The following is a 25,209-nucleotide window of genomic DNA, read 5'->3' on the forward strand; positions in this document are numbered from 1 at the left end:
ATGAAGTGTCCAGAAGAGACAAATTCACAGAAACAGAAAATAGATTAGTGGTTGCTGGGAGAAAGGGGAAATGGGAAGGGACTGTTCATGAGTATGGAATTTCTTTTGAGGGTGGTGAAAATGTTCTGAAATTAGATAATGGTGATATACAACTCTGCAAATATACCAAAAAGCACTGAACTGTACACTATAAAACTGTGATTAAAAAAAAAAAAGATTTTGACCAGGGCAGATGTTCTAGGGGGAAACTCAGAACAGGAAATAAGGAGAATATAAAGAGAATATTTGACTTCTGAGAGACCCAGTCCTACCACCAAGCAAATATATATATATTTAGTAGTTTATGTATTTATATATATATTTAGTAGCTCAGGGCAGGATGGAAATAGAGGTAGCCAAAGCCAGTATAGAAAGCAAGGAGAATTATCCGCAAAGCTGAACTCAGCCTGTATCTTCTCCAACTGACTGACTTGTGAAGGGTTGACACCTCTGTGAGGGTGCGGGCATGGTAACATGGGTGCTATTTCACTCAAGGTGAGAAGGCCACATCTGTGCTGATGTCATGGCGCCCCCCTGTGCAGAGGGAAATAAGGGAGAATCACACTCCTGAGGCTACAATAACAAGACAGACTTTCCAAGATCTCAGCGGCTGATCAGGAAAGAAGGTGAAAGTAATTAAGTCAGCAGCTCAACTGCCGGGGCCTTGTGGTCACACCTGAGTTCCAGATATGCAATGAGTAATGCCCACGAGAATCTAGAAACTCCCTGTTCTTTCTGTAGCTCCCACAGCACCTTGCAGAGTCTGAGCCCATGACGGCCCTTGGTGAATACTTGGGAAAAGTGAAAGAAGGAAGAAATAGAGAACATACAACTGAAAAGGCCTAGTGAAGCACGCTGGGATGACCGGAGCCATGCCAGGTACAGCCTGGGCCAACGCACCAGAAAAGAAGTGTCCCTTAGAGGGAAGGACAAGGAGACATGACTTTGCTCACCCATTCACACGTCCCTGGGCCTGCCTTGCTGAGTCCTGAAGCATGAAGCAGCGCAAGATCCCAGGCACACCTGAGCGTGCCCTTCCAGTCCAACATGCTTGACAAGGCTTTCCTTGCTTACCTTCACCCGGTTCCTGGACAGAGACTGGTATTCATTCCGAGAGTCAGAATTTGCTTCATTTCTAAGATACACTGTGAAGAAACTCTATGAAAGTGTGTGTTTTAAGATTTGTGTTTACTGATCCAAAAACAAAAACAAAAACAAAAAACAAAGCACCTTTTTGTTCTGTAATTGCTTACGGTGACCAGGGAGAGCAGTGATCCTGGAGGATGATAATATTTTCCAGTCCCGTGTTTTTCTTCAAGTCTGGTCCTCTGGGTGAATGCTACGCATTTGAGGGAACCTGGGACTATGTCTAACTGTCTTAGAAAACCTGCTTAATTACAGATTCAGCCAAGAGATGGGAACTCGGTAGCTCATTATGTAGCTAGAGCTTCCAACAGGCATAGAAACCAGAGCTCACAGCACTTCCAATTACACAGTAAGAAGGGGGTTAAGAACAACTGGCCAAATACCATTTGTTTTTAATAAATTATTTGAGTTCAGAGGTAGTAAGAATTAGATCTGGGAGTTGAGCAGATCTGGATTTAAATCCTGGCCTTTTCCTTTGTAAATGTGCATCGATCACCTCCTGTGTACCAGGCACTGTGTTGGGCATGGAGGACAGCAGCACAAAGCAGAAAGTCTCTGTCCCGAGGGAGCTGACAGTCCCCCACAGCTTCATCAAATAGCTGTTATCTGACAGCAGTTGCTAGACCTCTCTGCAACTGGATGGGTAAAATGGGGGCAGAAACGACACTAATTTGAAGGTTATAGTAAGGATTAAACTCAGTAACATAAACAAAAGTCACGGGATATTGCATTTTAAAAACTGTTGCTTTTCTTGCCCTTATGAACACTTGGTATCATCTTGTCAGTTGCTACCATCTGCTACTGTCTTTAACTGAACATTCCTAGTTTAAAGTGAGACCCAATGGGTCAAGGCTTTGAATGGAAACCCCAAAGCAAGTCCATTAGGAAACATTCGGAGGACTTCAGGGAAATAGGTGTCACAGAAATGTACAGGATGGATGCTGACCAAAATCCAGTCCTCTGAGGCATGAAAGGAGAGCCTTTGCTTTTCTCTGTCTCAGCTTCCCTCCTCCCTCTCCCTGTCTCCCTCCCGTGCTGCGGCTTCTCGCTCCTCCCTCCCGGCCCCCTGACTCAGACCCAGAGGCCTCTGCTGCGAAACAGGCCCCATGCGGGCGGAGCCGGTGCGCTGGGAAGTTCTGCCTCAGGCTTCTGTTGAATATTGACTTTCAGTGACTCTAATAATTTAATCATTTCGTAGATTTTTGAAGGAAGATTGAGGTGTAGAGAGGCCGTGATTTGCTCAAGGTCTCACCATGGGACGTAGAGCCAGGAATCTGAAGCACGCTGTGCTCCACTGTGGGAGCTTGGGTCTGGCCATTGCCATCTGCCCCGCACTTCAGATTCCTTTCTTACTGTGGCAATATATTCAAAATAATTTTTTTCAGGGACGCCTGGGTGGCTCAGTCAGTTAAGCCTCTGCCTTCGGCTCAAGTCATGGTCCCAGGCTCCTGGGATCAAGCCCAGGGGCTCCCTGCTCAGTGGGGAGTCTGCTTCTCCCTCTCCTTCTACCCCTTGCCCCACTTGCTCTCTCTCCCTCCCTCTCTCAAATAAATAAAATCTTTTTTAAAAAATTTTTTTCAGATACTAAGCTGTCGTAGTTGTTTTAGGTTGGTGTTTTCTAGAAGGCACAAACTGGTTAGACTTATCCCGGTTTAAGAGACCATTCATTTAGCAAATCGACTTGGATTTTGTGACTGCCATGCTAAAAGTCCTAAAATAAATGTAATAAGAAGCTGCACTTGGGTCCAGCCGTCAAGAAGATAGAATTGGATTCTTTCCAAAGCCGGTATTTACACTTGGATGCCTCTTGCTTTCTCATTTAAGAAGCTATTTCATGAGGTAACTTTATTTTTAAAGATACTTTTTCTTTTCTTTTCTTTTCTTTTTTTTTTTTTTTAAGGGGAGATGGTTTTTAGGACAGAGCAAGGAACTTAAATTCGAGAGATTTGGACTCTAGTCCCAGTTCTGTTGGGGGACCTTAGACTAATCACTTGCCCTCTTTGAGCCTAAAGTCGGCATTTGTACAATGCACGGGGTGGACTGGCCTGGGGGTTCTCACACTGTGGTCAGTAGGGCTTAAGGATTTCCAGGACATATTCTGGGCCACACTGGCAGATCTCATGTGGAGGTTGGAGGGTGGGGGAAGCTGGGGCTCCATAGCCACGCTGTCTTCTCCTTCTCCCCTCCTCTCCTCTGAACAGCATCCCTTTTGTTTGGCTTGGGGGGGGGGGGGGGGAGAGTCCGCATAAGATTTTATTTGAAAGAAAGGTTCTGCTATTTCTTTAGCATTTAAAATCACCAGCCCAGCTCAATGATCTGAAAGAATCTCTCTTGTTCTAACATTCTCTAGTTCCTGACTTCAGAGATTGGCTCCTGATTTTTTTTTAGAGGTTTCTTTGCTGCTATGGACATACTCACCAATCACCCCTTAATTATAAACACTTTCTCCGGTGACCCTAGCTGACTGCTATGTATTATGCTGGCCATAAAGATCCTGGAAATCAGCTTGTCTGGAAACCCTGCCTTAATAGCGTTGCGACCGGCAGGGAAGAACATTTGCAGCAGTGTTCATTTGCTGACCAGGGATTTTATTTATTATTATTATTTTAACTTGCAGGCATTTGTTCTAACCACCTTGGAAAAACAGTTCCAGAACCGTCCCCAGCCCTGGGCCGCACAGCAGCGCCCTCATTTGTATGCTGAGGCTTTGTCTCCCGAAGGACATTCTGCAACGCCATTCCTCCCCGCTCCCCACCGTGCTGCGCAGCGGTGCAGACGGGATCTCACATCCTCTCCCGCACGTTTCCTTTTTCCGGCTGGCTGTCTCGCCGTGCGCTGAGTCCCCTCGGCAATCTCTGGCTGCCACCGCAGTGGGTGCAGAGCCAGGCCGTGCCAGCCCAGCCCTTCCTCGAGCACCCTAGCCCTTTCCGGTCCCCATTTATTTCACACAAGAGGTGGCTGCTTTGCCCAGAGGGGAGCAAGAGCACTTTTCCTTTACAAAGAACTGATTTGGATTTTCATCTACAATCCACTAGTTCTAAAAGGAGATAAAGAGAAATCAGCATTTTCTGCTCACTGCAGGTCAGTGAGGTTGAAGAACCTGCTGGAGGTGAGTAAAATCAGGATATAGGATGGGGAAGGCGGACAGCGAGTGACTCAGGGTGTATCACACCATCGGTCACCTCATTTAATCCTTACAATAACCCTCCGAGGTAGGTGTTCCGATCCCCATTTGTCCTAGGAAGAAACTGAGGCTTGGAGAGGTAGAACGACTAGTCTAGCACACAGTTAGGAAGTCACAGAGGCAGGTGCTGAACTTTCTCTCTGGCACCAAATGCCATGTTCTTTCCACTGCACCATGCTGCCTTCTCCATGAGCGTGCTGACTCACGCGGGGAGTTATGTAAGCTTGTAAATCACATCGAGATTCCCAGATAACGTGACTGCATAAAGAAGAACGAAGTATTGGCACGATAGCATCCACTGTCTGGGAAAGGTTATACAAAACTGCTGAGAGGTAAAGGTCTGCACCAGGGAAATCCAAACCAGAGGCAATCATTTGTCCCTTCCCCTCCCAACCTGTTCTGTAAATAAACAAGGTTTTAATTATAAACATATGAACGAAGCTGTCTATCCATTGAACTCAGGAGTAGTTACTCCAAGTCCGATCCAAACTCTGGCCACCTGTGATAGGTGCACCAAAGGTGCTCGGGGTCATATGGTTCAGTACCACTCAAGAGAGTCACCCCCGTCAGGGGAAATAAGCAAGACTTGTCTTTAGCATTATCCACACACCCTTCTTATTGAACAGAGAAGTACCAGAATCAGATTTGCACTTTAGAAAGCTGTCCCTGGCCTCTGTGTGGGAGAGAGAGAGATGGGAGGTAACATAGTGTTGTTGGTGCCCTGCCTGTGTTCCCTTGGTTTTTACCATTATATGCGGAAGGCCCATGACCCTCTGGGTTCTGGCTGGCAGCATGCTCAGCCCAGGCACAGTGCAGAACGGAAGTGCGAGGGACTTCTTGCCCCTGAAACTGCGCAGCCATAAGGCAATGATGGGTCAAGAGTTGATGGGTAAATGGTAGCCCTGCTCCCTTGCCTATTGGTTGGGATAATGCTGAGGCATATCCTGTACTGTCTCCCGGGCGTTTCCAGGGGGATGGAGCTCCAGTGTCCTTCAGTGCTTCATAACACATCCTGTATTGGCTTCTTTCACGTCCCTGTCTCATCCCCCAGCTCAGCTTCCAGGGCTCCTGGGATCACCTCTTGAATAAATGAATTATACTCAAATCCTTGTCTCAGGCTCTGTTTCTGGGGGGAACCAAAATGAAAATCTTTCAATAACCTCAGTGTAGAGTTAGAAAACAGGAGCCCATACAAAAGGAGCAGAAGTGGGAATGCAGAGAAGGGGATGGGTATGAGCAATATTCACCCTGACATTTAGGACTTCAAAACTGATTAAATGGAGTGCCAAAGAGGGGGGGAGAGGGGATACTCTACAAGGACTGTGGGCCTGGGGCTTGAGCTCCTGGGTGGTTGCTGATGCCTTGAACTGAACTAAGGAATATATTTGGGGGTAAGAAAGTAAATCCAATTACGGATATGTAGGAGAAAGTGGCATCTGGCTCTGTGACGTCATTTGCAAGAGTGAAAGTACCCCCTTTGCTAAAAGCATCTTCCCAAACTGCTTACCATAGTGCTTGAAAGTCTAAATTACTCATTCCTTTGGCTTGCTTTTTCCAGAATCCTATTTTTAAAATGCTCCTGAGATTATTGATAATTTTGTTACGTGTGATAATAGCATTGTGGTTATGTAGGAAAAAAACCTCCTTAACTGTTAGAAATACAGGCTAAAGTATTTATGGGTTGAATGAAACAGTCAGGGATTGCTATAAAATAATCCAGCAAAAATAAAAGTGAAATGTATATATAGGAGGATAGATAAAATGACATTGGCAAAACATTTAAAATTGTAAAAGGCTCAGGATGAGAATAAGGGGTTCATTATATCATTTCCTCTACTTTTGTGTACATTTGAAAATTTCCATAATAAATGAAATAAGTTACCCCAATATTTTAAAAACGGGAAGATATCATATTCAACTGTTTTTATCACTTGTGAAAAACAACCACAAAAGTGTGTATTAAAACTTTGGTTGGATTCTGTATTTTTGGAATAATTAGAAGAAAAGAAGGGCTGGTCCTTTTAAGAAATAGACTTGTTAGGAGCTGGATTTTAAAGAGAAAAGAAACTAGGATTCGGAGTAGATATCATACATTTTGGGAACTGTTTGGTCTTTACCACCACTCTCTTGAGAAGAAGAAGGCATCTAACAATTTTCTCACATGCCCTGCCACAATGGTCCTACCTCAGGCACTCTGAATGAGTGATCTCATTGCAAGCAACCGAGGCTGAAGAGATCAACTCTTTGGCCTCAAGACCATAGGGTGATAAATCACAGGGGCACTGGGAGAGGGTCCTGGGTCTGAAGCTCCATTGTGTCTGCTCCAAAGTTTGCTATGTTCCACAGCCTTCAGACTCACTCACCGTGGTCGGTCCTAGGTCAGCTCACAATTCAGAGACGTGGTCACTCGCAAACTGGCTCCCACTAAATTGATTTTCTGGGGTCGGCTGCTTCTGTTTCGAGCTGAAACCAAGAGAAATTAAGAGCATGTCCTCCTGGGCGAGAGGACAGGGTGAAGCTCACAGATGAAGCGAGGAGGGTCGAGGAAGCATGGGTTGATGGAAAAGCCAGAGGTGGGCACGGCAGCCCGAAGAGCCAACAGGGGCAAGAGGCAAAGATAAGCTAACTGTAAAAGAGCAAATAGCTCCATGAGTAGATGTAAAATGGTTACAAAATCAGGGTTTAACCACTTATTTATGCTTCTTTTTTTTTTAAACCAACTTTAAGGTCAAGTAAAAGAGATAATTAGATCATAATAATTTCTTCTTGTTGGAGTATTATGTATCCATAATAGTATGGATATTATTACCCATAATAAAGACTATAGAAAAATGCTTATTTAAAAACTTACATGAAAAAGCTGAGTACAGTATATCTATAGCCTGATTACAATTTTCTAAAAACATCCTTGACATGGATGGAAAAGATTGGAAGAAAAAAAGTCAAAAAGCTTGTGGATTTGGTTGTAGAAATATGGATTTTATTTTTGTATTTTAATTTTTCATTCTATAATTTATATGTTTTATTTTCTTATAATGAAATGTGTTACTTTTGGAATGTAAAAAAATGGTTAAGAAGTAAACCGAAGAAATACATTTTACTTTTTATCCTGTTTAATCCAGGGTAATGAAGATGCTTATAGAAATGAAAGAATTGAGAGATATTTATGGCTTCCTGTTGAGAACAGAAACATAATTTGGCAGAAGATCTGAGCAAGGGATGGTGAGTTGCGTCTTGCTGCCCTCAGTCAGCCGTATGCATATGCAGCCAACCTCCTCACTGGGCCTCCACCCTCTGATCAAGGTGACTGTGAATGGCTGAGACATCTGCTCACCGGAAGATCACACTGCTGATAACAGAACATGGACTGCTAGCCACAGGTCTCTCTCTAGACCTCAGGAGCATAAATTCATATGCCAACATTTTAAAAAAAGATTTTATTTATTTATTTGACAGAGAGAGAGGGCACAGAAGCAGGGGGAGTAGCAGAGGGAGAGGGAGAAGCAGGCTCCCCATTGAGCAGGGAGCCCAATGTGGGACTGGATCCCAGGACCCTGGGATCATGATGTGAGCCGAAGGCAGACGCTTAACTGACTGAGCCACCCAGGCACCCCATATGCCAACACTTTTACTTAGTCATCTCCTTGGCATTTTTAAAAAGTCATATGAGTTAGACTCTCTCTCTCGGGGGCCCTGATAGTCTTTCAGGGGCCAGAATGTTGCTGCATTTTAGAAAGCCAGAGTCAACCCAGGCAAAACTGTCAATAGTATCTCTTACCTCGATAGAGACCTTCTCTCAAACCAAAAGCTATACCACTCCCACCTATAATTTGTACAGAGTTTCTTGCGGTGGGGGGGGTGGGTAGTTTCTGCTCACTGACTCTGAAATTGAAATATTGGGTATCAGTAGCTTTCTCAAAGAGGCTTTTACCAAAACCTAAGAAAAGAAATGCAAAATGTTTTGTCATAATTCAACCACCACTGGAGCCTGCAATGCAGAATCCTGAGCCAGACTCTTCAGGAGACATGGAGAGTAAGAAGTAGACTTGCTCTTAAAGGAGAGGGAGGAAAAAAAATAATGCTAAGAAGATTGCCTGCAATACCAAGAAGAATAAAAGAGGTAGTGTGTATATTTGGGGAAGAGAAAAATCACCTCAACTGAAGGGTCTTATGGAAAGGTTTCCAGGAGGAAGGGTGTTTGAAATGGATGCTGATGGAGCTAAGATCTGAGTCAGCCATAGACAGCAGGGAGAGTGGGCATGGATGGCACTGATGGAGGGAAGACCATCAGGAAGCAAAGGAAAAGATGAATAAAAGGTCAACACTTTCTGTTCCAAATTTTTATAAAAGCAAGTAGCCCTGTGGATAAGGACCCAGGAGTCATGGTTTGGCCTAGGGCTGTGCTTTGTTTTGCTGAGTACAGACTTGGAAGCAGGTAGAGGAGGAGGCAGCTTGGCTGGAGGGGTTCCCAGAGCACACTTGCCAAGGGAGCAAAAGAAGAGGTGTAAGACAGTTGCAGCTGCTGTAGAAACAAGGCTGGGGGATAGCAGAGCTATTAAAAAGGCATCGTTAGGGCATTTTACTTTGTAATGTACTCCCTCCTCTGTAACCAACAAAATCTTCAGTAAAAAGCTGCATTACTGACAATGCTTTGGGACTTGAGTTTTGTTTTTTAAAGATTTGATTTATTTATTTGACAGAGACAGCCAGTGAGAGAGAGAGCACAAGCAGGGGGAGTGGGAGAGGAAGAAGCAGGCTCCTAGCGGAGGAGCCTGATGTGGGGCTGGATCCCATAACGCCGGGATCACGCCCTGAGCTGAAGGCAGACGCTTAACGACTGTGCCACCCAGGCGCCCCATGGGACTTGAGTTAATTCACAGGTGGAGGGGAGTGAAAGGTGGAGGAGTGGTGAGTATGGAGTATGGCTGGAAGTAAGCAGGGGATGAAAGCAGAGGCAGCAAGAGGGATGAAGGCATATTTGGTTAATATACTCACTTTAAAGTGCAGAAAGGCAACTCATCATTTAGCCTGTCACCACTACTGTGATGGGCCAGGCACTGTGACAGTGTTGGGATGCAGGGTGAGTCCAGCTCGCTGTGGCCTGGCCTTGAAAGAGACCACATTCTAGTGGGGGGTGGGGAGGGGCAGAGATTAACTAAATAACAAAAAATGTAAAATTAGGATTGTAATTAGTGTTATAAAAGAGAGGTCTACAATGCTACAGAAGCGTGTAGAGGGATTTGACCTTGTGGGTTAGTTAAGGGTCTACAGAATTGCATGAGTTCTGAAGGATGAATAGGAGTATAGTGTGTAATATTTAAGGCAGAATGAAGAGTAAGTGCAAAGGCCCTGTGGAAGGAAGGAGGCGAAGAGAGGCCAGTGTGGCCGGAGCACAGACAGTGATGGGAGCACAGAGCCAAGCACAGCTGAAAAGGCAGGAAGTGGACCTTAGTCGGTCTTGAAGTCATGTAAGGGTTTAAATGGGGGTACTAGGATAATGTATATTTTAAAAGGTCACTCTAGGGGCTCCTGGGTGACTCAGTTCGTTAAGTGTTGGACTCTTGGTTTCAGCTCAGGTCCTGATCTCATGGGTCATGAGATGGAGCCCTGTCTCAAGGCCCATGTCTGGCTCATTGCTCAGTGGGGAGTCTGCTTGAATTTCTCTTCCTTGCTCCTCCCCCCACTCCTGTACACATGAGCTCCCACTCTCTCTTTCTCTACAATAAATAAAACTTAAAAAAAAAAAATAAAAATTCACTCTAGCTGCTGTATGGTAAAGAAATGGGAGTATGGTAAGGGTGGATGTAGGTAAGAAAACCAACCAGAAGGCTATCGTTCTCCCCAAGCAAAAGACGATGATAGGGCAGCACTTTATAGCACAGAAAAAGCATGACATAGCCTCAGCTAAGAGGATCAACCCTCTTTTATGTTAAATTGACAGCCTGCAAGAAAATGTCACCTTACACTCTGTAGGAAACTTATTGTTCCTTTCAAGTACAAATATGTCCTTATGTAAGTGACTTTAGTAATAAGAACAGATATATACTAAGACTAGGATGAAAAGACTGCTTCTGAAGGAGAGAAATGCAAAATGTAATATTCATAAGCTTTTGGATATGTCTACATGACAGATGTGTTTCTAAGTGTACTGTATATTTTAAGCAGAAATCTTTTTTTCCTGGTTGGTTTGTATACAGCACACTAAATGGATGGAATGAGCAAACCATTATGTATGAGTTGCTTTGTCTTTTGGTAAAAACAATTCACAGATGCATGCACATTAAGATGTTTCCCTATTACCTTCAATTCACCCTGTGTATTCTAATCTTGCTCAAGGAGAAACAAACAAACCACAATGGCACTGGAAAATTATATGCACCTCTATATTGGAAATAGATCAAGGGCACACAGGCGAATAAAGATATAAGAGACCTAAACCACATAATTAACAAACTTGATCTAACCTTGCACTCAAAGACTACAGAGTATCCATTCTTTTTAAGCTCACATGGAATTGTTATACAAATGATTATGTATGATTACAAGGCTTTGTTCATTTTGTAATAACTCATTGAACAGCATATGTATGATTTGTGCATTTTTCTTTCTATATGTATGTTAAATTTTAAAAAATGATTTGTTAAAAAACAAACAATCAAAAACTGACCATATATGAAGTCCCAAAGAAGGTCTCAGCAAGGGACGCCCAGGTGGCTCAATCTGTTAAGTGTCTGGTCTGCCTTCAGCTCATGTCATGATGCAAGGGATCAAGCCCCCCGTCGGGCTCCTTGCTCAGCGGGGAGGAGAGCCTGCTTTTCCCTCCCCTTCTGCCTACTGTTCCCCTGCTTGTGCCTCTGTCAAATAAATAAACAAACCTTAAAAAAAAAAGTCTCAGCAAATTTCAAAGGACTAATATTACACAATAATGTTATTACAATAGAAGTTAACAATAAAAAATAGACAAAACAATCTTTGGAAAATAAGAGATGCATTTCTAAATAACTTATGAGTTAAGGAAAAAACAATAGAAATTATGAAATACTAAGAACTACATGACAATGAAAATACTAATAAAAACCTATGGCTATGTAGCTAAAATGAAATGTACAGAATTATATGCATAAAAAATTATAAAACATAAAAACAAAAATGAATGAGGGAAGCATTCTGCTTAAGAAACTGGAAAAAGAGCATCAATCTCATGAAAAATAAAAGAAATAAGTATGAGGAGAAATTGATTAGAGATGATAAACAAAAAGTGGGCTCTCTGAAAAGACAAGGTAGACAAACCTCTAGCAGGATGGACGAAGAAAAAAAGAAGCAATAAATAAACCATTGGTGCAGCCATTGTGAAAACTGTATGGGGTTTCCTCAAAAAATTAAAAATAGAGCTACCTATAATTCAGGAATTGCACTACTGGGTATTTACCCCCCAAAATACAAAAAGATTAATTCAAGGGGATACATGCATCCCTGTATTTATAGCAACATTATCGACAATAGTCAAACTATGGAAGCAGCCCAAGTGTGCACTGATAGATGAACGGATAAAGAAGACAGAAATTACTCAGCCATAAGAGAGAATGAAATCTTGCCATTTGCAACAACACGGACAGAGCTAGAGAGTATAATGCTGAGTGAAATAAGTCAGCCAGAGGAAGACAAATACCATATAATCTCACTCATATGTGGAATTTAAGAAACAAGACGAGCAAAGGAAAAAAATAAGAGAGAGAGAGACAAACCAAGAAGCGGATTCTTAACTATAGAGAACAAACTGATAGTTACCAGAGGGGAGGAGGGCGGGAATAGGGGAAATAGGGGATGGGGATTAAGGAGGGCACGAAAACAAACAAACAATATTAGAAACAAAACGAGGATCATAATTATAAAGACAGTGGAGACTGAAAAAAATCATAAGATGAGATTAGAAACTCTATAGCAATAAGCTCCAAACAAGATATTTAAGAAAATTTAAATTACCAAAATTCACTCCAGAGGAGATAGAAAACCTGACAAAACCCAAAATCATTACAGAAATTGAATTGATAGCCAAAAGTCTCCCCTGAAAATGAAAAGGAAGACCCAGACAGTTTTTTTTTTTTTTAAAGATTTTATTCATTTATTTGACAGAGATAGAGACGGCTAGCGAGAGAGGGAACACAAGCAGGGGGAGTGGGAGAGGAAGAAGCAGGCTCACAGCGGAGGAGCCTGATGTGGGGCTCGATCCCAGAGCACTGGGATCACGCCCTGAGCCGAAGGCAGACACTTAACCGCTGCGCCACCCAGGCGCCCCTAACCCAGACAGTTTTAAAAGATAATTTACAGAATCGTCAGGGAATATAATTCCTGTCTTAAACAAACCATTTTGGAGAATTAAAAAAAAAAAAAAAGGAAATCTGTGCAATTCATTTCATGTAAATATACTACCAAAACTACACAAGAACAAAATAAGAGAAAAGACAATTACAGAGCCAATTCATCTATGAATTCATCTATGAACTTAAAAAGTAAAATTCTAAATTAAATGCTAATAAATTTAATTCAATTTAATTATTTAATCAGTATATTAAAAAACATATCATGCCATGAAATAGAGTCAATTTCAGAATGCAAAATATTCCGCATCAGAACAACCTCCTAAGGTTCTCCGTGTTTTTAACGGATTAACAGAAAAACCATTTGAATATATAACAAAAATGTAGAACTGGTATTTGATCAATTATCACTGATCCATGATTAAAAAACCACTTTTGGCAAGAAATATAAGAGAATTTTCTTAACCTGATAAAGGGCTTCTACCAAATCCTATAGCAGACATTCAATGGTGAACAGATTGCCTGTTAAAGCTGGGAACAAGATAGGAGACTCTCTATTTCCACTATTTTAAGACATTGTACTAGGTCCTAGTTAAGCATTAAGAGAGAGAAACAAACAAGTAGACATTTGGAAAAGAAAAGGCAAAATTGCTATTTTCACAAGATAGCACATAGAACTCCATAGAACAATCCAAAGGAATGAATGGAAAAGCCAATAGAACTAATATAAGTTCAACAAGGATACTGGTTCAAGATCAGTATACAAAAATCAGTTAATATTACCACACACCAGCAATAACCACTTAGAAAATGCAATAGGAAAAGAAACAATTAATAATAGCAATGGAATCTATAGTGTAGCAGAATTAACCTGATAGAGGAGGTGAGAATTCCTCATGGAGAAAGTCACAAAACATGATTGAAGGGCATAAAGGACCTGACTAACAGATCACAGATGGGAAGATGCAATATTATAAAAATATCTGTTCTCCCCAAATTAAGCTATGCATTTAGTGCAGTTCCAATCAAAATCCCAATAGATTTTTTTCTTCATGGAATTTAACAGCTTAATACTAAATTCATCTGAAAAAGGAGAGGAACGAAAGTAGCTTAGACAATTTTGAGCTATAATAAAATGGAGAGATTTGCCCCCTTGAAATACCAAGACTTATTATAAAGCTGCAGTAGAAACAGAAAGTGACGTATGTTTGTAATGGACAGGCTGTGTAGTCGTAACGTGCCTGCTGGACATACCCCTTCTGAAGCAAGTAGTTCTATGTGAGTCTTCTCTAAATATGATAAGCTTCTGTGACTTAAGCGTATCTATTGGATAAAAACATGACTTTTTGTACAGTGCCCAAATCAACAAAGCTGCAGAGAGGTTGGATACAGTGAAAGTCAGCCTCCCATGTGGTGCTTTGAGACACACTCTAGATTGAACACTGTCAAACTGACTCCGTAATATCCTCTTTTGGAGGAAGAGTAAATAGTAGGTAAACAAAGAGAAAGTGGTTTACTTGCGCTTAGGTGGGACACGGAAGCTCTAAAATATTGTTCTTATGTTCCCTTGGAACTGCTGTTTATTTCAATTTTGGAAGATAAATCCCCAGGGTGGCTACATAACCAAATGAGAGATGACTTTTCTGTCCACCCCGGGTTCTTAGAGCTCCTTGCAATTAAATTAATTCACAGAGCACTTTGTATCTCTTCCTTGCAGTCTTAACAAGACTGATAAACAGGAAGATCAAGGTTTGAGGGGACTTGAAGCTTACATAATTTTGGGCGGGGTGGGGGGTGGGGTGGGACGGAGGTGCTTCTTTCAGAAAAAACGCCAGTGATGTCTAGAAGAATTTCCCGTAGATTAGCTTCTAGTTCTGTATATTTTAAACCTTATTTCTCCTCCTCTACCCATGTATTCCAGGGCCAGGATTCACAGGACAAGCTCATATCACAACACTAACTCTGATCCTGTACCTTAATGGCACACTGGGTGTTGACAATATCCCTGGAAGCCCTTCCTGCACCTGGATGGCTAGCAATAATTTAATTCCACTTTAAACTGACGTGAATCAAATAAATATATCCCACTAAATTCAAGTTTTCATTTGCTAGATCCCCCAAATGCCTCAGGCCACTGTGATACACCCAACAGGAGGGAAAATGTGAAAGAAGGGAAGGAAGTCAGAGAGGAGAGACACAGCAGTCTTAGGCGTTCTGGAGAGGGCTCATGTAAGGAGGGGACCCTGCATTAGTTTGACAGTACATCCTTTGCTGATATTCAATGTTAGGACAAGATTTTTTAAAACAAGAATAAAGGAAAATGCTCACTAACTGTCAGCTGCTGTTAATCACTGATCAGTTAAATTTCTGGGCATTGGGTTTATTCACAAATTTACCTATGATCTTACCCAATTAAGAGAAGGAATGTTCTTCATAAGCAGGAACTTACCTGACTCTTACAGTTTCTGTATTCATCTGTCCATCTTCTGTTCCCTGAAATCCTGTCCCATTCTTATAACCTGACCATGCCTGCATATTTGCATTTCTCTCCTTCTCCACTTTACCACTTCATCCTCCCTCTTCCCATCAAATACAGGTACATATACTTAGTCCTTGTAATCCTTGTCCCAATAAATTCTGATAAATTCTATTAGAAGAAGTAAAAGTCTTCAAAACACAAAATGTTCTTTGGTGAAATGATCACTTGTGAAATTGTTTCCCACTTAAATTGTTCCATCTGCTAACCCTAGTGCCTACATCCACTCCTATCAAAGTCTTAGTCATCCATTTGGAAATATCTAGTCCTCAAAAACAATAGAAATTTATGCAAATCTTGCAAAAGATGTGGACTTCCATAAAATTGATGGAAGTGATGTTGGGGAACTGCTGGATCCACGTGCAAAGTGACTAATAAGGAGGATCTCAGTCGGACCAGATAACAAAGGAATAAAAGACAATCAATAAGAATGATGATGACATCAATGCTTCCAAAGGAAATAATTTAGTTTCAAAGGATTAAGAGAGGACCTTGGAAAAACTGGATAAAGCCCTCCAAAATTCTGCAAATCTGACCCTGCTGCAAAAATCAAACGCAAAGTGAAAGATAATGTGCTCTATAAAAATAACCACGCCCACAAATTAACACTCGATTTATCAGAATTAGCACACCATGGTAACTGTAACCTTAAATGTTAAATATAAGATAAATTCATTTTCATAAGTTTTTGACTGCATTATTTCAAGATAAAGTCTCAATCAAGTCTCTTTCTTTCATTATGGAATCTAGGTCTCCATCTTAAATAGATTCACTCTGGTGGGACCTTTCCTGGAAAAAGGAGGAGGGAAAAGAAGACCTCTTGTACTCATCTCTGTGTTTCCCAAACACACAATAGTAGAAGAATCCCCTCAGGAAACTGTAAAAATTACAGACTCTTGGGTTCCTCTGCCAGATCAGTTCTGAATCTTCCAAGAGCAGAACAGAATTTAGGACTCCATCTTTTTGACAAATCATCTTAAGGGATCCTTATGATAATCAAGCAAATGTGGGAATAAACACCTTAACTAATCCAAAGGGAAATGATGAAGTTTATTCTCTCTTTCTCTTTCTCTCCCTCTCTCTTAACTTTCTTTTTAAAACTTTGTCATCTGTAGTCATTGTACTCCTTTCTTCTTTCTTTTATCCTTTTTACATGCCCTTCTTCCCAGATCAGTGTCTAATCTACAAACAAAAGGTTTTTGAAACTTTATCAAGATTCTTTAGAATTTACAACCTACTCCTGCATTTCATTTTGTTTTATGGTATTTTAAAACACCTTTAAAAAAACTAAAACTCCTTTTTTCCTCATTCCTTTAAAATTGAGTGCAAGTGATTTGTTTCAAATTTCTTTTTTCTACATTCCCTCAGCCTGCATTCTCATGAGCCCATTTTGCTCCATATTCATTTGGACATTAAACTGCTTTGCAAATAGCATATCCTGTCTGTTCTTTCTGTACTGCCTGTACTGTCAGCTCCTTGAAGACAAACACCACGTCCTTCATTTCTTCTGCATTTCCCCCACTGAGCCTGGAAGATTGACTAAGATTGACTAGTGTGCAGAATGCTTCACCCAGTGGGTGCTTAATAAATATTTTAAAACAGTATTAAAATGTTGAATAAATTTGACAGCAGTGCTGCTCCTCATCACTTCAAATGCCAACACTTTCTAGGTCCCTTCTCTGCCTAGCAACCATTTCCCAGCATAGCTATATGTCCCCAGACATTTCGTCCAAGCTGAAACTCTCTTTTGATTCAGCTTTCCTTGCCTGAGTTACAGAAATATTATTTACATGTTTTGCCTTGAGGAGTATCTGACTGGTACCCACAGACCCTGCTGTGCAACTTGAAGTTGCTTTTTTCCCTTGGTGATAGTGGGAGAAGGACAGTAGGGATGAAGGTTATCTCTCTGGTTACCCCCTTTTTTTCCTCCCCAAATCATCTTTCACAATAAGATACAATGCCCCTATGCATAAGGACATCATCTAAGGATGATTTTCGTTCTTAGCACCCCAGGAGAGCTAAGGATTTTAGGTAAGAGGTTTTAGTATTTTAACTAAATACTGTTTCTTCACGAGCTTTATTCAGTACTTCATTTGTTAATGACTTACTACAGTCAGGCAGGCAACATTTCTCTTACAGCATCATTCTCCTATTAAACATTATTTCGTGCCTATGAAAAACACGCCGTTACTTATGCTGTACCCATCTAATGTGGTAACGTACAGAAAAGCTTATTCTTTTTCTTGTGTAGGGCACTGTGTTTCGCAAAGCACTTTGGCACGTATTTATTACCTTATTTAATCTTCACAAAAGGTTTGCTAGGTGGATAGAAGAGGGGTCATTATCCAAATGAACAAGAGGAAACTCAGACGTTAAACGACTTGTCCAAAGTCACACACGTTGGAGGGGCCCACACAAACAGGATTCCAGCTACAGCCAGTCCCATTTCCTGTGTCCGCCAGTCTCACACAGCTCAATTTCACAAAATAAAGCTCTGCTAGGTCCCTAGATATATGCAAGGCTGCTAGGAAGAAGCAACAAACTGTAGATTGTGGGCAGGTAAAAAGAGGACGCGGGGGTGGGGCCGAAAGGGTAAGGAAAGCACTCTGTGCATGCGCAGATCGCTATTCAGGGTCCAGGATGGTGAGGAACGCTGAGGAAAGAAGAGGAGCTCCTGTGCAAATTTTAATTGCCTACCTTCCGCTAACGCGCAAGCGCACTTCCTCAGGATGAAGGTCAGACTAAAGGGGGCGGGCCTCGGAGTCGCGCAGGCGCACAGCTGTGTGCCGGATTGCCAAGATGTCGTTCCCCAAGTACGAGTCGTCGCGTCTGGCTACCCTACCCGCTACCCTCGACCCCGGCGAATACAACGTCTCTCCGGAAGCCCGGAAGGCGCAAGCCGAGCGTTTGGCAATAAGATCCCGACTTAAACGGGAGTATCTGCTTCACTACAACGACCCTAGCCGCCAAGGGCTCATCGTGAGTCGTGGGGCGGCCGGGCGGGAATCGAGGGCCAGAGTCCGGGCGGTCCCCCATCCCCGGCCGGGCAGCCCAGACCGTCCAAGGGAGGCCACACAGCGGGGATGCCTCCGTTCCCGATCAGTATCTTAAACTTTGGCCCTCTTCCAGGCTGAGAGAGCAGGCCCACCCACTAGCCCTTTGACCTTGGGCGGAGAGCTTAGTGGTCAAGCGGACGGTTCTGGATTCACACCGGGCTGGGTTTGAGTCCTGGTTGGATCACTTGCCTAGTGGGTAATCTTGAGGAGTGACTCAACACTGCTGGTTAGCCCCGGTTTTCCTGTCTGAGAAATGGGGATAATGCAGTACTTCCTATCTTATGAGGCGGTTAGGATTAAATGAGATAAGGCACATGACTGGCCAACACAGTGCCTGGGCTGTAATGAGTTGTTAGAAAATGTGTGTGTAATTTTTTTTAAAGCAGTTTTCCACCTTTCAGTTCACAGTTCATAGCAATACTGCGCTCTCCTGATGGGAATATAGTGATTTTTTTCAGTTTATATCTTTTGAAAACACCAAAACTCTGCAGCTAGTTGAAACTTTGTCCTTTGGAGTCTGATGCCAAGGCAGAAATATGGTAAACTAGATGACCTTAGTTTACCTAGTCCCTCCAAACGTTAGTTTTCTGATCTTACATGGGAAAGGTAGTACATTCTTTATAGAATCATTGTAAGGTTAAATGAGATCGTTTGTATAACGTTGCAATCACTTAATATATAACCAGTAGACTGATAGCTATTATTATTTAGTGAGTGGGCTTTTCAATAATTTTCTGTACAATTTAAATATGATGTCAAATATGATATTAAGAAAAAAAAAAACCCTACCAAAACGTACCCCAACAGTTCCATTGGTGTTCTGTAGGACTTTCTGGAAGTTATGAGAATTGAAGGAAATTTACATTGTGCAGGCCCTGTGTAAACCCATTCCGAATATTATTCAAATGTCACACGGATTCAAAGAGTTAAGCCCTGTTATTATCCCCATTTTACAGATGAGAAAACAACATGGGAAGGACAGGTAGGTCATAGAGTGATACTCCTTTAGCAAGTGGTACAGCAGAATTTAAACCTTGAACTGTGTAACCCAAAACATCTGCTTAACCATTGTCTGTACCACCTCCAGTCAGAATCTTGTTGACTTGAGAAGGTGTGGAGGGAGACATTTGTTATTGACATACACAGGGTTTGATGTGCCCGGTAGCTGAAGTTTAAACCCCAGATTTTCTCTTTTCTAGTTCTGTGCCCTAGGACAGTTTCAATTTTGTCACATAAGAGACAGTAATACCTGCCTCAGTGGTGGTTCTGTTAAACTAGTGCTCGGCACTTAATCATTTAATAATCAGTACGTGGAAATTCCTTGCCTAATCTTTACCAGTGATTGAGTCAGTGAATAAGTAATTGCTAAAACAGGCCAGGCTCTGTTTTAGATGCTGAGGTGACAGTGTTGATTCCTGTCCTTGCAGAGCTTTCTTTCCAGTAGGGCAGAGAAGTAATAAACAGGTTAAAAAACTAAATTGTTTAGCATGTTAGTGGTAAGGGATAAGAAAAAGCAAGGAAGGGATTAAGAATGTGTGTTATGTAGTAGGAAAGGGGTAGCGGCTGAAATTTTAGATAACCCTAGGGAAGGCCTTCCTTGGAAGGTGGCATGAAGGAAGTGAGGTGAGGGAGCTAGCCACACAGCTCTCTGGGAAAGTAGCATTTTAGGTAGAGGGGACAGCAAGTATAGGGGTCCTTAGACAGAAGTGTGCCTGGTTAGTTCCATGAATACCGAAGAGACCATTGTGACTAAAGTGGAGAAAGGTGAGAGCAAAGTGGGAAGAGATGAGGTCAGAAAGGTACTTGGAACTAGATCACACCAAGCTTTGTAGGTCGTTGTAAGGACTTCTACTGAGTAGGTAATCCTCCCTTATATTTTAACACCTCTGTGGTTGCTTAGTTGAAAATACATTATAGAGGAGAGCAAGGAGAGTCGGAGGCTTTTGAGGTAATCAGTCTATCAGGGTTTTGGCAGTGGAGGTGGTAATAAGTGGTAGGTTCTGAGTATGTATTGAAAGTAAAGACAACCAGATTTGCTAGCAGAATGGATGTGAGGTGTAAGAGAGAGAAGGGTCAAGGATGATTCCAAGGTGTTTTGACCTAAGTGATCAGAAGAATGAAGTTGATTTTTACCAATATGAAAAAGAATGTGAGAGGAGCAGGGATGAAGATGGAGTGGAATGTTGGGAAATCAGTTTGAGATACATCACATTTGACATGCTTGTTAGACAACATGACAGTGTTGAGCAGGTCATTGGACGTTATGTCTGGAGTTTAGGGTAGCGGTCTGGGAAGGTATAATTTTGGGAGTCATCGGCCTAGAGATGGATACTTGAAACCATGTGACTGGAGGAGATAGGTCAAGAGAATGCATGTAGGTAGAGAAGACCAGCAAGGTCTAAGGTCCAATGTTAAGAGATTGGAGAGTTAAGGAAGAAGAGAGCAAAAGAAACCAGGAGGGAATGGCCATAGAGTTAGGAGGAAAACCAGACAGGTGTGTGCCCTGAAAGCCATGAGAAGGAACATTTTCAAGGAGTGTTCATCATGTCAGATGCTGCTGATAGTTCTTTGGACATGGAGTTGTGTCCAAGAAGGAGAACTGTTTCCCATGGAGTGTGTTTTGGAACCTCTGTTAACAACAGTATAGGTTCAATGAACTATGGTCATGGGGCTGTTGATATTTTATGAAATGAAATGCCCATTTCTGGAAGACGGATCTGGCAGATAAATATGTAGAGAGGTGACTGGCAGATTGAGAATTCGGTCATGGGAGAGTCATTCAAATAGGTTAATAGCAGAAGGGATAGATACAAGAGTAGATGTATTTATCCTCTCAGGTATTGAACTCAGACATCCCCTTGAACCTGTCTATATCTTGTGTCTTCACCTTCCCTGTTTTCTGCAAACAGTTTGGTTTAAAATGCATCTGTGGAAGACCCGCTTTAATTATTATAATCCTACCAGTCATGACTTCTTGGTGGTGTATAGGGCTTTGAATGTTCTCCTTTGGTATTAAAGTTTTAAAGCTGATTTCATCTGCTTATTTTTAATCTGCCTATCAGTTAATTGGGCAAATAATTTTATAAAATCATTTGGGGATTTAGGTAGTTAAGTTTAATTGTGTGTTTGGGGCACATTTGCTGTCTTACATAGTTGTTCTAGTATAAATATATTAAAATGGACAATATTTTTTCTTAACCAAGACAGTCTGATTATTTTTCTTTAACAACAACCTTGTCCTCACTACAAATTATTTTAATAGTGTAAAATGTAATAATTTTGCTTGTAAAATATCAGCCAAGTCAGCTTAAAAGTCTTAAAATTCAGAGTTGGCCTACCTCAGTCTTCACCTTCCTGCAATTTATTTGAAGTCTGGAAAGATAGAGCAGGGTGGGAGTAGCATTAGAAACTGTCCTGGAAATAAAGTACAAAACATGACAGAGCATATGAAATCTGTCCTTATTGGGAGTACTGTGGTTCACTTGGTCACAGCTCAAGAAAGACAATGAAGCTACAAAACAATCCAGAAAAGAAAAAAAAATATCAAGAAGAAAAAGTGGCTTCTCTGACGGATTAAAAGATTAGGTTTCTTAAATCTTAAGTAATAGAAAGCTGAAGCATGATATAAGAATCTTAAATTCTGAAGGACTTGAACAGGATAGGATCATCAGAGTTATTCAACAAATACTAGAAATGAGAGATCTTCCCTGAAGCTGTTCAGGAATAGTCAGGATATACTCTTAGCTGTGGGGGAGCACAAAAGGCATCTTGTGGGCTCCCCCACAAAAGTTTTGATGAGATTGTTTCAGTGTGGCCCTGGTCAAGTTCTGTAACTTTTTGTTTTCCTGAATTTTAGGAAGATCCTGCCTTGATTCGTTGGACCTATGCAAGATCAGCAAACATCTATCCCAATTTCAGACCCACTCCCAAGACCTCCCTCTTAGGAGCTCTGTTTGGATTTGGGCCCCTCTTCTTCTGGTTTTATGTTTTCAAAACTGACAGAGTAAGTATTGGGACCCGATGATAGTTTCTGTGTGATAGGTTCGCCCAGTGCTGGCTGCGGCTCTTTCTCTTGGCATTTGCCACCAGTGCTCCTCCCATCTTGGTCCTCTATTCTTCCTTCAATTTCTCTCTCCTTTTATCTTTATTCCTTTCCAGCAGGAGTTAAAACAGTTTCAGTTACATGTTTGGTTTTATTGCTTTATCGTTTCAACTTATTGAAATAATACTTTGCTAAAAATCACAATAGTCTCTGAGTCTTTCAAATTTAATTTAATGGCTGCTCTAGAACTTAAAATAAGTTGGTCAGTTTAAATTTCTAAGGCTTGAACTTAGACTGAAATGAAAGTTCTCCTGGTGTGTTTTAGGTGATGTAAAGGAATTGTGCTGTGAATATTAAGCAGGAGAATACAGAAGTAACTTTAAAAAGTTAATACTAAGGGCTCTTGGGTAGCTCATTTGGTTAGGTGTCAGACCCTGGATTTCAGCTTAGGTCATGAACTCGGGGTTGTGAGATCGAGCCCTGCATCTGGCTCCATGCTGGGCATAGAGCCTGCTTAAGATTCTCTCTCTCCCTCTTCCTCTGCCCCTCCCCCACATGCGTGTTCATGCTCTCTCTCTCTCTCTAAAATTAAAAATAAGCTAATACAGAAGTTAAATTTTCATATTTGTTTACCTTTAGATACTATCTTTGCAAACCTTTATATATAGTTTCTTAGTTCATTTTTTTAAAAAAATGTTTATTTTGGGTTAAGTATTAGCAGAAAACATAAATCATTTAGTGTGTTTCCTATTTGTATGAATTCTAGTTATGTTGGTCACATTTTGTGGATTAATGTTAAAACTTTGTAATATGCTAACAATAGGAAAGTAAAAGCAGCCTGATGGGAATCTGCCATCAGAGGCCATATGATTGCAGAGAAAGCCAATTTTATCTTTGACACTAGGCAACTCTGCTACTAGACCCCCAGCAGGCCTTGTGTTGCCATCTAGACTGGAGCCCACTCATCTAGCTCTGTCTTAAACTGGCCAATCCACTCTCCTGTTAGAGCTTCTGTATTTTGATTGATAAATTACCTGTTACAAAACGATAGGCCACACTTATCCAGAAGGTGTTTGCATTTAGCTTTTGACATACACTCTAGTGGGGTAATATAATTCTTCCAACTTGTGCATAAGATGTTTTTCAATAGGAGTGTTTCCTCATTGTCCCTTTACTTCTTCAGATTGCTGTTTCCTCACACATACTCTGTAGGCTTTAGACAGTGGGGGATTGGAATTAAGTTTGGAGTATGTTAGTCCTGTTTTTCAGAGCTATACCATGGGTTATGCCAGATTACATTGGTTCTTTATTTTTGTGTTTTCCAGTACCTTTTTTGTTTGTGTATTTTGCAAAATGGTCACCACAGTAAATCTTAGTTAATATCTGTCACCGTATATAGCTAAAAAGACAGTCTTTTTTCTTGTAATGAGGACTTAAGATTAATTATCTTAGCAACTTTCAAATATTCCATACAGTATTATTAGCTGTAGTCACCATGTTGTACATTACATCCCCATGACTTACTTATTTTGCAAGTTTGTACCTTTTGACCCCCTTTATCCATTTTGCCCACCAGTCACCACCTGCCTCTGTCAGCTACCAGTCTGTTCTTTGTAGCTTGTACCTATGAAATGGCAAGATTCCGTTCCTTATTTTTTTTAGTGGCTGAATAGTGTACCATGGTATGCATATACCATGTCTTTATCCACTCATCCATTGATGGGCACTTAGGTTGTTTCTGTATCTTGGCTGTTAGAAATAATGTTGCAATGAACACGGGTCAGAAAGGTGTTGTTTCTAATGAAGCTTTTTTTGTTTTTTGTTTTTTTCTGTCTGTACAGGATAAGAAAGAAAAACTTATCCAGGAAGGAAAATTGGATCGAACATTGAGCATTTCATATTAAGTCTGGCAATGATGACTCTATGTATTATTGTTTAAATAAATATTCTATTAATCATTAAATACTTTCTCTTTCTTAATGTTACCTTGATTCAACAAACATTTGCTGGATAATACAATGTAAGAGTTCACAGTTTCATGAAGAAACAGATTCATGTTCATTCATTCAGTCATTCAACAAATGAGCATCTACTATGAGCCAGGCACTGTGCTCTGTGCCCAGAATACAGCAGTCAATAAAACAAATTTAGGCCCTGTACATAAGGAATACACACTCTGACAACTGTTTCTTCAGTGATTGTTACTTGAGAGCTCCTATCTAGTACTACTTATACTAAACTTTCATCTGGCTCCAACCCCAGTGGAAAATGCAATAGAACAGTAACAACAGTGTGGTAAAAAATACAATAGGGATTCAGGAAAGTGATGGAGAAGCAGTTCTGTCTAGGGAGATGGCATAGATCTAGGCTCTGAAGATCACAGGGCTAGTAGGGCAAAATGGAAGCATGAAAAGGCAAGGTGTGTTGGGTATGGTGCGATATGGGGCCACTGTGGGGTGAGAAGACAGAGGAGGCCACATTGAACAGAAGTAAAATGGTTTAGAAGTTAAAATGGGCATTGGAGGTTAAATTGGGGTCAGAATCCTAGCTCAAGCTTAACAGTTGGAATACAAGGCCTCCCGTTTCCCCATCTCTGGCATGAAGATAGTAATGCCTACTTCCTCATAAGGTCATGAAGGTGAAAATGAGAACAGTATTGCTCGATAAAATAAAGCTACATGCTTCGTAGTTCAGTCTTGAGCTATAGTTCAGTCTTGAAACGGTGACAATTTCACCTATGAAGGTGGAGTAAAGTGTTACAGGGAGAACATGCTCCTTAGGGCTGATTTATGTTAGGACGTTGGCTTTAATTTTCAAAGCATGCTCACAAGTATTCTCATCTGGTTCTTGTATGAGTCTGATACTCTTGAAACGCAGAGCCGGAGAGA

The 25,209-nt window shown here is 41.3% G+C and overlaps 1 protein-coding gene and 1 pseudogene across 1 annotated transcript; one reads left to right on the plus strand and one right to left on the minus strand.

The window, feature by feature from the left end:
- Nucleotides 1-15,222, minus strand: part of LOC103678837 — a 28,433-nt pseudogene extending 13,211 nt beyond the window's left edge.
- A 2,752-nt stretch (nt 15,223-17,974) lies between these two features.
- NDUFB4 (NADH:ubiquinone oxidoreductase subunit B4) lies at nt 17,975-24,280 on the plus strand. The gene is made up of 3 exons (XM_008708191.2): nt 17,975-18,202; nt 22,136-22,282; nt 24,163-24,280. Exons 1-3 carry the CDS (start codon nt 18,023-18,025, stop codon nt 24,223-24,225), a joined length of 390 nt encoding a protein of 129 aa, XP_008706413.1. The 5' UTR covers nt 17,975-18,022; the 3' UTR covers nt 24,226-24,280.
- The last annotated feature ends 929 nt before the right edge of the window (nt 24,281-25,209 follow it).

The sequence above is a fragment of the Ursus maritimus genome, unplaced genomic scaffold, assembly GCF_017311325.1.
Source record: "Ursus maritimus isolate PB19 unplaced genomic scaffold, ASM1731132v1 scaffold_4, whole genome shotgun sequence".
NCBI lineage: Eukaryota > Metazoa > Chordata > Mammalia > Carnivora > Ursidae > Ursus > Ursus maritimus.

Bases quoted from the DNA above. Each gene is read 5' to 3' on its own strand.
- NDUFB4 (XM_008708191.2), top strand. From the start codon at position 18,023: ATGTCGTTCCCCAAGTACGAGTCGTCGCGTCTGGCTACCCTACCCGCT. The intron at 18,203-22,135 runs GTGAGTCGTGGG...CCTGAATTTTAG, and splicing joins CTAGCCGCCAAGGGCTCATC to GAAGATCCTGCCTTGATTCG. The intron at 22,283-24,162 runs GTAAGTATTGGG...CTGTCTGTACAG, and splicing joins ATGTTTTCAAAACTGACAGA to GATAAGAAAGAAAAACTTAT.